Raw genomic sequence first — 14024 nt, 5'->3', positions numbered from 1 at the left:
CACACACACACACACACACACACACACACACACACACACACACACACTTAAAACAATGCTACAAATGAAGACGGGTGAGATGAACAAAGTTTGCAAGGCATATGAGAAAGGGTATTTTCTTCTGTGACCTCTCTAGGCATGAAACCAATCTCTTCAGATTTTGCAGGCATGAATGTAAGCGTGTGTGTGTATGAGAGAGAGAGAGAGAGAGAGAGAGAGACAGAGAGAAGCAGATTTGCACAGTTTAAATTCACAAGGCACATACAGAGGTCAACAGAAAACAATGAGTGTTGGCTCTCAGAAGCCTTGAACCTTGAACAGGATCTCACTAGCCTGAAACTTGATCATGCACACAAGACCAGCTGGCCATAGAAGCCAGAGAAGCTCCCAGAGAAGCCACCTGCCTCCACCTCTTATGCTACCCTCACAGGGTGCCAGGGCTCGTGCCACCGCATCCAGCGCTCTATAGGGTCTGGGAATCTGAACCCAGGTTCTCATTCTTGCAGGGCGACCCAGCCCTCTTTCTGGATTTTTACACTCATCATTAGTCATATTTAATTAAGCCACTGGCCACAGGTGATCAATTCAACATCCAGCCCCACTCCCTTGCCCACAGGTTGAGGTATGGGGCTGAAAGCCCCAAACCTCTAATCCTGCTTTGATCTTCCCAGTCATCAGGCTCCCTTAGGGCTGCTACCCACACCAGTCAACACAGCATTAAAAAACAAAACAAAACAAAACAAAAAAGTAAAAACAAAACACTACCAAACGAAAAAGCCTGCTTATCTCTTTGGAGATTCCCAGGATGTTAGACTAATAAGCCAGGAAGCAAGGCAAGATCAAACATATATTTCACACTATCACAGAATGACACGCTGAGAACATTACCAGAGTAGCCACCCAGCACCAAGACACAAACCCGACTCTCCATTCCCACATGGATAAGATCTGTGACTGGTCATCCGTGGATTTAGGTGAGGGGTGGATCCACTCTCACACCAAAAAAATAAACCTAAGTTGAAGCCTGCAGACTACAGACACCAAGAAACAGTACCTCCAGATAACACAAGAGCTTGACCAAGGCAGCAACCGCCAGAGCCCAGTCAGCTCTGCTGTAAACTTCGGACTGGCCCACCCCATTCCACCTTTAATGTTAGCCTCATACCAACTGTGAGCTGACCTTGATGTATGTGAGTAGGGCCTCAGAAGAGGAAAGTACAGACCGGAACATACAGCAGGCTCCCACAGGCTATGGAGAGGGAAACAGAGTCTATCACAAGAAGGAGCTCTCTAATACCATGCTGGCAAATACAAGTCACGCTGTTCCAAGTGTGTCATGTGCTTGAACTCACTTTCTCCTTGTCCCAGATCTAGATGGTAAAGAACTCACTTTTTCCTTGTGCCAAATCTATATGGTAAACATTATCATTATTTATTTTTACTCTTTCTAGACAGGGTTTCTCCATGTAGCCTTGGCTGTCTCGCTTTGTAGACCAGGCTGGCCTCAAGCTCACAGCAATCTGCCTGCCTCTGCCTCCCTGAGTGCTGGGATTGAAGGTGTGCGCCACCACACTTTATTTTATAGGTGATTGTTTTTATAGGTGAGAGATGAGAAGTCCTTTCCCAAGTTTATACAAAGCCAGTGCAGTCCCGGTATGTCAGTGAAAGAGCTGGGTCCCTGAGCCTATTCTATTTACAGCTACATCATTCTGCCTGCTGGGAAGGATTCAATTGCATGGTTGAGTGCTGTTGAATAGCATGATGTCACAAGACTAAATTCCAGCACTCGGGAGGTATAGGTAAGAGGACTGGGAGTTCAAGGCCAGCCTCATCTATATAGCAAACTAGAGGTCTCCACTCAATGGCAGTCCACCTAAAAGAGGCTGGTCATGGACCTTAGCATTTCTTCTTATCTCTCTCTGCCTCTCAAAGTTTCTACAATGATACAGTCTAACATTACAGAAATAAATTCAGGGTGACAACAGGGTCCCTGTCCCGGGAACCAGTGAAGATTCTACCGCTAAAGGGTCCATACAGAGACTGAATATAGTCCAAACAGCACAAGTTAGTCACCTGGGGGCCTTGAAGGTCCCAGCCAATTGTGGAGGCTTCTTACTGGCCACTCCCCAGTAGGGTCCATTCATTCCCCGCTTGATGACTGTTTCCTCCTTTGTGACAGTCATCATAACACCTTCACCATGGGCTGCTGTGAGGACTAAACTCAGTAGCCAGCACTAAGGAGGCAGATGGATCTCTGAGTTCAAGGCTAACCTGGTCTACTTTGTGAGTTTCAGGCCAGCCAAGGCTACACAGTGAGATACTGTCTCCAACCACAGCCACAACCCACAATTTAATCTTCTCTGGCTAGCTTATGTCTCAGATACATAAGGACTAAAGAACCAAAACCCACATCTCAACCCAGAAACGCACCCTGAGCACCTTCTGAGAGTCATTTGGAGATTGGAGAAAGGAACCAGGAACACAGTGAAGTGTCAGTTCACACCTAAGCTTAGCAAGGCTTTGCAAAGCCAAGCTAACAGGTATTTCCAGAGAAGCTGTACCTTCCCTGCCCATCCTCCCCTGACCAGTAGGTGGCAGCATAGGCCATGAAATCTGTTAGTAATGGAGGTGAGTTGTCCAGAAAGGGACCACCTGAGAAAACGGACAAGGACGAAGGGAGGGAGAGAGAGACAGAGACAGACAGAGGGAGAAGACTGAAGAAGAGCCTGGGGTCCTGGTACTTGCCACTTCTAACAACCACCTAAACCCTAGGTAAGGAGACTCCCAGGGGCGCCACAAGGCAGAGGATCAATGGGTACTCACTGTGCGCGGCCCCAATGGGCTTGTCGTCCTCCTCGCTGTCTGGACCAGAGCACCATTCGTCCCCGCTGTAGGGCTGCTTCCTCTCTAGCACGCACCTCCGTTTACTCCGGGGTGCCACCTCTGTCCAGGCAGGAGACAGGCAGGAAGAAGGACCAGTGAGTACCAAGGTGGCCTGGTCCTTCCACATGCAGAGGGCCTCCCAGACCATTCTCCAACATGCCCCACCCTGAAGGGCACTGCCCAGACTACGGTGGGCACTCTGCCAGTCCTCGGCCCCCACCACACCACCATTTGTTTCTGATTTCTTTCTCCAACCCTGACTGCCTGTCTCCCCTCTCTCCCCCCACCACCCCCAAGTAAAGCATAATCCCAACCACAACTGGTTCTAATTAGGGCTGGAGGGGGGGGGGAGGAGCCACTGTGACTCTTCCAGGCCCCAGTGCCTGCTCCCAAAAGGCCCGAACCAGCCAGGACATCGGGAGGCTTCAGGGATGGGGGCATGGCTCTTCACTCAGGACAGGACGCCTCCCTCTCCCGATGTGGGGGCTATGGCAGGAATGCACAGGACAGTGAAACTAGAAGTCCCATCACTCTGTGGTCCAGCCCTTCGATGAGTGGCATCCTGGCCAGCCCCACTCTGAACTGAACTGGTTGACTGAGGGGGATAGAGATAAAAGAAAGGTGCTGGACGGGATGAGGAGCAAGCAGGGCATGATCTCTAACCAGCTTGGGTCTTGGGCTGGAGATGATGTCACTGTCTGGAGATGAAGGAATGCACTACCTTTGGCCTCTGAATCGAGGGATGGAGTCCCAGCCTCCCGCTGCTCTCCAGAGTCCACTGACACGCTCCGCTCACGCTTCACCTTGCCCTTGAGTGAGCTGAAAGGAGGCACTCCTGCCTGCTGTGGGTTCTTCAGACTTGAGTTGCTAGGTGAGATCTGGTTGGCCTTGGCCCCATGGCTCCCCGCCCCCACGCCCTTGGAGCCCAGGCTGCAGGTGGGTCCTTGGTTCACATTCTGGTGCTGGGACTGGGTCCCTCCATTCCCTGTCTTGCCATGATTGGTCAATTTATTTTCTGGGTGCATTGGCTTGGCTGGGGCAGGGGGGCAGTGGCCGCGAGGGGACAGCGGCGGACTCCCTGGAGCCTCTCTCCTCCTGGGGTGGGGTAACCTGGGAAAAGGGAGGGGAGACAGAAAAGGTTAATCCTGAAAGGAGTTAGGCTGGACTTTAGCTCTTGTCTCACCTAATGGTACAGGGGGTGGCTAGTTACTATCTTGAGACCACCTGCTAAGACTCCCTACCTCTGTGTGGGTCCTCAGATAAGAGGAGAGCTCTGTCCACCTAGGGGAGTGGAGAGGAGCAACATTCCTTATCTTCTAGGCCCAATTCAAATGGAAACTAGGGCTTTGAGCTGGCAGACTCTACCTTTGGCCCCAACATCCACTAGCTTGCCTAGCAGCCCTTTCTCCCAATGATTTCTGATGAATTCCTAGCACCTTTTGGGGTTTGAGACTCCTTCCAAGGCCCCAAACCTCAACTGTGCTGTGCCCGTAAACTAGCAGAGAAGGACCACAGGACCTGTGAGTCACCACTCAAACCTTAGCCCTATTCCCTAGGGGAGTAGGCGAAAGTGTAATGGAGGGTGGTACCCACTGGTCCAGAGCCTAAGGGGGAAGGCCTGAAGAGGGTGGGCCAGTAGGCCCTGACAGCAGGCAGGGACAGGAGGGGGGAGGGGAGTGGTATGTCAGGCAGACAAGAGTGCAGCTTGAAGCCAAGGATTCCTACAGCCTAGGCTGCGGGCCCTTTAAGCTCCAGCCTGCTGCCCCCACCACCTCCCCCTCCCCGGAGACCTATTAATAGCCGCTGGAAAGATCACATCACGGGAGAGGATATTTATCCCCCTCATTCCACACCAGCTCAGATTTATTTCAGCCCTGCTGTCCTGCTGCCGCCGCCTGGCCCTGTCTGCCCGCTTCTCCAGGGGAGGAAGGAGGCAGCACCCCCCCCCCCACATACTCCAGCTTCTACCCCCAACCAGACTGAGGCTACAGGGGGCTGTCATACCAACACTAGTGGGTAGGGGTCTGTTCTCAAGGTTTCAGGAGGGAAGAAGTAGAAGGGACCAGAAGCAGCAGGCAAAGCTAGCTGCCAGTCTCCTCTGCCCCCTGGGCCCAGGCACTAAGGCTGGCTGCCAGCTCCTGCCTGGGGCCAGGCATTCCCACTCTACCTCCCTTCAGCCCACTGGTGGCCAGGAAGCCAGGTGCCCAAGGGGCGCCTCTCCAAACAGGCACAGCTCCAGAGCTCGGCCCCATCACCACGGGCCCTTCCCTTCCCCGCTCTCCATACACACGTATCCCACCCTCCGTGACACCCACACACCTTGTCTTGTTAGCCAGGATCCTCATGGCTCCCACACACAGTGGGGCTACGGCCCCTGTGCGTGCCCAGGGCCCAGCCAGGTACTCGGTACTGGAGCAGGGACTGCAGCAACAAGCCCCAAAGAGAAAACTTGTGACTTAGGGAGGGGGTGTATGAAGGAAAGGAAAGGGAGATCCCAAAGCCCCGGGACTAAGGAACTGGATAGGGTAGGGTAGGGTTGGAAAGAGAAGACTTCTCGATCCTAAAGACCAGTCCAGTCCCCATCCCTCCCACACCTTGTCCTCAGGGAGCCTGCAGTATCTAGCAGGCCCCCCACCCTAACCCCCCCCCCCAAGGGCTGCAGAGTCAGAATTCACTAATAGGCTAGGTCGCAAAAGTGACGCTTGGGGTGGTAGCGAGGTCTGCTCTAGCCCACTGGGGGACTCCCGCTCCTAGACACGCCCCTCACCCAGGATTCGGGAATCCCTCATGCCCCGCCCCAGCACTGCGCCCTGTCCCCGGGCGCTGCAGCCTCCCAGGGGCCGGGGTGGGGGCACTGCCCTGCCCCGCCCCCAGCTCCAGGCCTAGCCCATGCCCATCCCGGCAGGCCCGGGCGGGCAGCAAGAGGCCTGGCGGGGCCCCGGGGCTGCAGCTGGGTTCTTCTGGAGACCAGTAACGCTGGCTCAGATTCCTCCCCGACCGCAAGAATGCAGGAGCCTCCCCTCCCCCCTCCCTTGCACCCCCACCCCGCCCCCTTCGGCAGAGCTGGAGTGTAGAGACAGAGCGAGCTAGGAGTGAGAGAGCCAGCGAGGCAGCGAGCGAGGGTGAGGGAGGTGGACAGGGCTGCAGTGTGGATCTCCCGGGCCCACTGGAGGGCGCGCGGACAGATCCATGGACAAGTCCTCCAGGGACTGACTGGGTACTAGCCGGCCGGGCAGTCTGGGCGCACGGAGCTGGGACTTAAGACACCCACAAGCACCCGAACTCTGACTCACACGCACACTTACAGCTCACACGTGGACAGGGAGACAAAGACACGCACGGAGCCCAGGAAACTAGAGACGCTCACGGCCAGATGACAGAGGTGTGCCCAAGGGACTGGGCAGTGCGAGCCAGCGACAGCTGTCGGGCAGCCCGGGGCTCACGGACACCCTGGCCGCCCAGCGGAGGGAGAGCCGGCGGACTCATTGAGCAGATGTGAAGACTGAGACCCAGACACAAGGGAGCCATAGAAAGTTGAGCCCGACAGTCACAAAGAATGCACAGAGGGCCATGGATACGGCAACAAGCTGACTTACACAAACACAGACGCCTCACCCAACCACCCCCTGCTCTGTCCCCTTTCCCCGCCCCCAGCAGCGATCCCGGTTAAAGGTGGGGGAGGAAAGGGGAGGAGTCTTGGGCCCTAGAGCGTCTTCCCGTGACAGGTCCAGCTAGACACACCCGTGCACACTCCCGCTCCCTGCTCAGCTGCTGGGAGCTGGGCTGGAACCTCCAGATAATGGCACGGGGGGGGGGGGGGGGGATACCAGGTACACTGTGGGCCTCTAACTTCAAGCCCTGTACAACATTGGCCTTCCCCACTCCAACTCTGTCTCTGGAAAAGAAGGTTCCAAAGTCCAGGGCCTGGCTTGCAGCAGCCACCCCCGCCCCTCCTGCAACACAACCAGAGGAGAGCAGAGGCAGGAGTCACCACGGGGGGTGGGGGAGGCCTGGTCAATGGAGGATGCGCTTCTTAACCTCCACCCTTGTCCCTGGTTGATTCTCAAAGCTGTCTACCCAATCTCACAATAAGGAACTGAGGTCTGAAAAAGAAAGTTGTGTCCCCTGGGTGTGTGTGGGGGGGTGTCACATGACAATGTGGATGACCCAGGACCCCCATTCCAGGGACTACCTTGGAACCATGACTGTTCATCTGAGCCTAAATCAAATTGGTAGGGTTTTTACATTTGAGTCCCGGGGGCTTATCGCCTGTTGGTGGGGGGGAGGAACGGGCAGGGCAAAGGCCTTCTACTTCCTGTTAAGGGTCTCAAACACCAGAGACCTAGCCTTGGCCTAGGATCACAGCTGTAATCCTAGCACTTGGGAGGCTAAGACAGGAGGATGTCGAGTTCGAGCCTAACCTGAGCTACAAGTGAGTTCCAGATCACCCTCAACTAGCAAGATTTTTTGCCTTAACACCTTCCTCAAAAAGCTATCACACAGAGGGAGGGGGACCTATAATAATCCAGGGAGGGGCTTGGCTAGGAAGTCACCCTCTGAAAAGTGCCCCCCAGGACTCCACCTCCAGCTCCCGCCCAGCTGCCGCAGTGAGCTGAGTCAAGCACAGATGGCTCAGGACTTTGCCACCTTACATCTCACCGGCTGGCCTTCAGGAGTTGGTCCCAGCTCCCAAAGACCCCTCTTCCTCCACACTCCACCCAGACCGCTCCTGAAAAGGGCAGTCCTGGGAGTCGGGGCTGGTGGGGGGCAGGGCTTTTGAGGCCTAAGTGACTAAGGGGCCGCCCTGGCACCAGACCTGAAGCCCCTGGAGAGGTGGCCCGTCAGGAAGGCCTGGGGCTCTGGGAACACCGGGCTCTTAGAACGGGGCAGGGCTACCCGTGCTCACAAACAGGGAGCAGGTGCAAGTCACCTGAGCGAAAGGCCAGGAGCAAACCCATGAGAATGTGCCTGGAGCAAAGAAGCCGAGACAAAGAAACCAGGCAAAATAGGTACAGGTCTGTGATCCCGGCCCTGGGGAGGCCGAGGCAGGACCCAGGCCAGCTTGGGGTACTGACTGAGCTTCTCTAACAAAAAGCCAGAACCACTTGCCTCCCCTGTAAAATAAGGGTAGGCCACAGAGTAAGGGTTAGTGAGAACAGTCCCAGTTGGAGGAGGGAGACAAGACAAGGAGGGCTATGGTCAGAGCTCCAGTGTTTTCTACAAGCCTCTTTCAACAGAACTGTCCCCCTGGTCAGGCAGGCATTTGTATCCCCAGGCAATCTGCCTGTTTCCATGTTTGGGAGTTGGCTTGACCAAACCAGCCAGCCCACTAGTCTCTCTGCCCTGCTCACAACCATCTCAAGGAAGCTAGGCTTTGCGGCTCTGGCCTACAGGCTCGGCACTCAGGAAGCTGAGACAGGAAGATTTCTGTGGGACAAGCTACACAGTGAGTTCCAGAGCAAGACTCTCGCTACAAAGTAAATCTTTCTGCGCCTGGGTGTGATGGCTTACACCTCCAATCCCATCACCCTGGGAGTAGAAACAGGCCAGCTTTGTGATTTCAAAGCTATCCTAGGCTACACAGCAGATTCCAAGCTATCTAAGGCTACATATAGCGATGCTATCATACACACACAACCACAACAATAACAACAACAACCAAAATACATTTTACTTCAGGGCCAGTGATGTCATCAGCAGAACAAATAAAATCAGAGGACCTACCTACCTACAATCTCAGCAAGACCAAGAAATCAAAAACAAAAGGGCAGTAAGCAATGCTTTGGAGGGCCCTCCCCCTCCCCCCATACAGCGAGCAGAACCTTTCAGGAGGGAAAATGTGTGTTACATGGGGACAGGGTCTTTGGCTTCTGGCCAACATTGGGAGATTCAGCTCCCAAGATAAAGTCCCAATTGCCCTTTCTCCTGGGGTCAGGACTCCCTCCCCTGGTCCTCAGCTCTCTTTTAGCACTCAAGTTGCTTCTCTCCTTGAGGTGGTAACTCAGCCCAGTGGGGAGGTCAGGGATTCAGAATCTACCTCAAGTGGGGACCCTCTAGATGGGGACTTCCAGGCTTGGGGGCTGGGGGGTCCCCTGGCCCTGGTTCCTAGCAATACCTCCCCTCCCAGGAGTCCATGCAAATAAACCAGTTTTGCTTGGGAGGTTTTACCTAGGAGTTTCCAGCCCGCCCCACCTATAGCCCCAGGGTAAGGTCAAACAATCCTAACCCTGCAGGACCACGAAGCCTGCTGATCCGACTCTTTGAACACAGTGCCTGTGAGAGGTCAGTTCTACTCTTTGTGGACCATGGTCCCTCCGGGGCCTGTGGGGACAAACGGCACTGTGGAACAGGCCTAAGCTCACTTCACTTCTTTTGGCTCTTTTAGCCATTACCAGTGAGAACAGACCTCAGAAAGCAATCATGCCCCTGCAGTAGGGTGCCCCCAAAAGACCGCTGCCAGAACCCTAGCTTCTCCCTCCCCCTAGGGAGAGGGGTGGGGAGGGGTGGGGGGGTACTAGGAAACAAGACAGGGCAGGAAGCCCAGGCAGGCAGCGGGCACTCTGGGCCAGGCACAAACAGCCAACACAGGAAACCACAGCCCACCCCCGCCCACCCCACCCGCCCAAGGCTCTGGGAGAGAGGAGTGCCAAATGCCTAGTACCCTGCCTGAGGCCAGGGCCAGGGGTTAGCCCAGGGCAAAGGAGGTGCTCAAAGGCCTCCAGGCCTCTCTTCCTTAGACTCTACCTGGGGAGGGGGAGAGGAAGCCAGGCTGGCAGAGAGAGATGGGCTGCCTCTTTAAATCCACCGAAATCCTGAGCTAGGCCCAACCCAGCTCTGGTTTCACAGGAAGGAAAGGACTGCAGGAGCCAGTAGAGCAGACGGTAGTGGCTGGAATTAGCCCCACCGCCCAAATATATCTGGACTCCACTGCCACCCCACTGGCACTTCCTGCCCCCTGGCACCTGTACCATAGTGGGGGTGGGGGAGGGTCTAGATGCTGCCTCTCCCTAATGGGAGACCCCAATCTCAGGAGGTGGCCTGTTGCCCTGTGCACGTGGATAGGAAAGTGCCTTCTCAAGTCAGCGTTCCTACAAAAGGGGGAGAAAAAGAGCCAGGCAGCTTCCTGGGGGCCTTCACCTGGTCTGAGTCTCCCAAGGGGTTAATCTGGCCCCTATTTAGGGGGGAATGGGTGGCCGAGGAACCTCCTCCAAACTGCCTGGCTACTGGGAACAATGGGGCCATTGTGGGAGAAGTGGAGTGCGGGCAGGCTGCTGGCACAGCCAGCACACCACGGGCGGGACCTCGCCCAAAGCCTGCCTGCCTGCCGTACTCTGCTCTCTCCCCCAGGTACTGCTAGAGGCAGACACATCCTCTATCGCTTGCCGTGCCTGCCTGGCCCAAGATTTTGGCACCAGCAGCACCTGGGTAGCCATCTAGCTCTCCATGTTGACATGCAGACAGCCATGACCCTCCAGGAAGCAGGGGCTTGTGGGCCAGGGCTAGTGGGGGTGGGGTGATGAGACAGGATGTATGCCTGTGATCCTCCTGCAGGGCAGACAGGAAGGCCAAACTGGGTTTCTAGTGTCAGTCCTGGCACCCTCAGGCAAGAAGGGCTTACAGGATTGTGAAAGCAGTGACGGACAGGGTCCTCTGCCCCAAGGCCTCCTTTCCCACATCCATCCCATAAACCTTCCCCCTGAGAAGGTGTGATGCCTGCCCTACTGTAGCATTGAACCCTTGCCCGGGGTTGGGATCCTGGCACACATGGGGTTACAACAGAATGAGAATCAGCTCTGTAGTTGAGCAGATAGAATGCCAGCCCCATCATGCTGCTTCTAAACTGCAGAACTGTGTCCATGTCTTCATCCCGCTGAGCCTCAGTTTACTCACAGGCAAAATACAACGTGAGGTAATTAGCAGAAACTACCTAAAAATGTCTATGACACATTGGCCCTCAACAAAGTCCCTTGGGCAATCTCTTTCCCAACATAGCACCCAAGAATGTGGCATGTCACAAAGGTGCGCTGGTAAGGAGAAGCACCTTCCTGCCTTTTGAGTATTCAGGCAAGCAGGGCCCATGGGCATCAGACTAGTGTTACCCAGAGACGTGGCCTTCTCTGTGCCCTGGAAGCTTGTTCCCTCCGTTAATATGCCCCTGAGATCCCCAACTTCCTCCAATCCAGAGCATAGCCTCGGGTCTTACCCAGGACATAAGTGAAGAGGGACTTTTCTTCCAGTGACCCAAATCCCCTCCAGACTGACCCTTTTGACTGAGCCAGGAGGAAGTATGGGTGAGTTTACTGTCTTGCCTGCTGTGGTTCTCTTTAAAGAGTAGAGAGAGGGTCTCAGAGAGAAAGGGAGACTGATAAGCACTTCTAGAGGACAGAGGCCCAAGGAGGAAGTCCTGTTCTCTTCTTAATCAGAAAGGGCATATACCTCGTTGGGTGGCCCCACAAGTCTCAAAAGGGTTAACAAGGTCCTAAAAATAAACCTGTTCCCAGCAGGACCCGCTGATCAGAACCCTCCGGCCATCTGTTCCCATTTTCTCCTGTTCACGTTGGAACATCTGAAACCAGCCCCAGAGCCCCAGCCCGATCCCAAAAATAGCCCCAGCCTGCCCAAGGAACAGGCCCAGAGGCTGGCCACAGGAGACATGGCCAGCTCAACAGTTAAACACGATGGCACAGGCAGAGAAGCCCTCACCTCCCAACCCCATAGAGAAGGGGAGGCCTCGAGGTCCCAGGAGTTGGTGGGCAGGGCGGCATGAGACTCTAGATCATCTCTCCTAGTCCAAGGCCATAGAGAGTACCAGGTAGCCAAGCAGACCCAGGAGTCCTATTATTCCAGGGCTCCCATTCCTTAATCCCCAGAAGATCCTAGCCACCTGTCTGCATAGATTCTCTCTTCTGCAGCAACCAAGCCCTGCCATCTCTTCCATGGCTCCTCACCATTCCTAGGCTCCATCCCAGCATTGCAGTCCTAGCTCAGGACCTTTGAGAGTCCTGACAACACACCAACAGTCACATTCTCCCCTACCCTGAGGCACCCAGAACTTTCTCTAGCATTGTTAGGGAAGGATTCCAGGGGTACCCCCTGGAAACCAGGGGTGCTACCATGCCCCTACTCTCCTTCTGAACTTGAGGATAGCCTTCCCTGCCTAACTGTGAACCGCTGGCATGTTCACCTCGTCTCCCAGGCACTGCCCTTCCATATTCAGAAAATGTTCAAGAAGGAACCCTAAGACCGGAGGCAGGCCTAACCAGTGCCATCCACCTCAAGCTCCACACTGCCACATTTCTCCCCAAGGAAGGTCCCTGACTCCCAGACCAGGAATGAAAGAAGGAGGCCATCTGAAGTCATTTAAGGACAGTGTGTCTCCTCCAGTCTGGTGACAGAACAGAGCAGCAGGGGTTGGATGGTAGGAGGGACTCCAAAACTAAAGCAAGCAAACAGCACTTGGGGAGGGAGTAGGGCTGGGCCCGAAATGCAAGGGCAGGCCATAAGGAGCGGGAACCCTTGGAAACCGAAATTCTTCTCCAGGCCCAGGGAACTACAAAATTTGCAATCACAGTATCAGCCACCAACAGCAGGAAAACTGAGGCAACAAGGTGAGTCTTGCCAGCTGTGGTAGCTCATGACTTCAGTCTCAGACCACAGACGCAAACAGAGCTCTGTGAGTTCAAGGCCAGCCTGGTCTACATAGTAAGCTCCTGCCTCCAAATACAAAAGCAAAAAGGTGGTTCTGGAAGAGCATTAGCATCTGAGTCTGAAGTGCTGGATGGGCTCTTGCTCCAGGCCCTAAACTCTGTCCCTCTATGAGTCTTCCTTAGGCCAAAGCCCCACGAGAAGGGTCCTGCAAGGAGCTCAAGATAACGATAAAAACAAGCATCTCTAATTTCTATCCAATATTTGCACAAACTCGTTACGTGGCTTACCTAATTTAATCCTCAGAAAAACTCTATAAAAAGTTCGGTTTCTTTCTTCCTTTCTTTCTTTTTCAGTTCTGGGCTAGAACCCAGGGCCTTGAGTCTCAAACTACATCCCTATCTAAAAACTTTTCTTGTTATTGAGATAGGCTCTCACTAGGAAGAGCGTGCTGGCCTCAAATTTGCAGCAACCTTCCTGCCTATCCCTGCTTAGGAGTGTAAGCACTAACAGGCTCAGCTTTTCTCAGCGTCTCCTAAATCCCAGGCTAGACTTCCTTTCCGTGCAGCCAAAAGTGGCCTTGAACTCAGGATCTTCCTGCTTCTACCTTCAGAGTGCTGGGATTATAGGCATGTACTTCTACACCTGTTTATCCTAGTTTATGTTGTCCCGGGTTCAAACCTGGAGCTTTGCACGTAATAAGCAAGCATTCTACCGACGGAACTACGTCCCTAATCTAGCCTTTTCTTATTATCATTTATTGTTTGTTTTTAGAGACAGGGTTGCTCTGTGTATCCCTGGCTGTCTTGGACTTACTTTGTAGACCAGGCTGGCCTAGAACTCACAAAGATAGGCCTGCCTCTGCTGGGATTAAAGGCGTGTGACACCCACCCGGCTTCTTATTTTTTGAGATAAGGTCTTGCTGCCTACTTAGGTTGGCCCTGAATTCCTGAGGACAGGAGACCTTCCCTCAGCCACTAAACAGCTAGAACTACAGGCAGGCTCCTACTACTAACGTCAGCCTTGGAAAATACTTTTATTTATTTTTATATTCTTGGGGTATTTGCAGTTTGTTGGTCTGTCTGTCTATTTGAGACCGGCTCTTACCTCTCCATTGCTGGAATTCCTGTGCCTGGCTTAGAAATCCCTTTCATTATTCCCTCTTTGAAAGTGGGAAGAGTTAAGGAGCTTGCCCAAGATATATAGCCCAGCATTACACGACAAGGACTGGAACTTAACGCTCCAGCAATTGGGTTCCTAGCCATGGCACTGGCAGCTAGATGTGACATGGCGTCAGATCCTCACAGGTGTGTTCGGCCTGGGCTTCATCCCGGCACCCTTCCACCCTCCCTTTTGGCCTGATGGGTACTGGGCCCTACACTAAAGGCCACAGTTCCTCCCTGGGGAAGAGATCAAAGAGAGCCCTGAACCCTGTGGCCTCTACACAGGTGCCCTGCTGAGCCAGGCCCAGCTCTCAGAGAGCAAAGTTCTCGGGC

The 14024-nt window shown here is 54.3% G+C and overlaps 1 protein-coding gene across 6 annotated transcripts in view; it reads right to left on the bottom strand.

Annotated features, from left to right (window-relative positions):
* Bcl9l (BCL9 like) overlaps window positions 1-14024 on the bottom strand; it is a 28247-nt gene that overhangs the window by 5949 nt on the left and 8274 nt on the right. For 3 of the 6 annotated variants that reach the window (XM_055621693.1, XM_055621695.1, XM_055621694.1), the window contains 3 exons: window positions 5203-5304; window positions 3605-3993; window positions 2824-2943 (listed from right to left, as the gene is read on the bottom strand). In XM_055621693.1, coding sequence (XP_055477668.1) covers window positions 2824-2943; window positions 3605-3993; window positions 5203-5228 — 535 coding nt within the window. In that variant the 5' untranslated portion in view covers window positions 5229-5304. Of the gene's footprint in view, window positions 1-2823; window positions 2944-3604; window positions 3994-5202; window positions 5305-6188; window positions 6474-14024 lie in introns of those variants that run through there. The other 3 variants (XM_055621698.1, XM_055621699.1, XM_055621697.1) reach the window with 2 other exon arrangements.

This window comes from Psammomys obesus, unplaced genomic scaffold (assembly GCF_907164565.1).
Source record: "Psammomys obesus unplaced genomic scaffold, mPsaObe1.curated_primary_1811, whole genome shotgun sequence".
NCBI classification, from domain to species: domain Eukaryota; kingdom Metazoa; phylum Chordata; class Mammalia; order Rodentia; family Muridae; genus Psammomys; species Psammomys obesus.
This window is presented reverse-complemented; position numbering and strand designations above follow the sequence as displayed.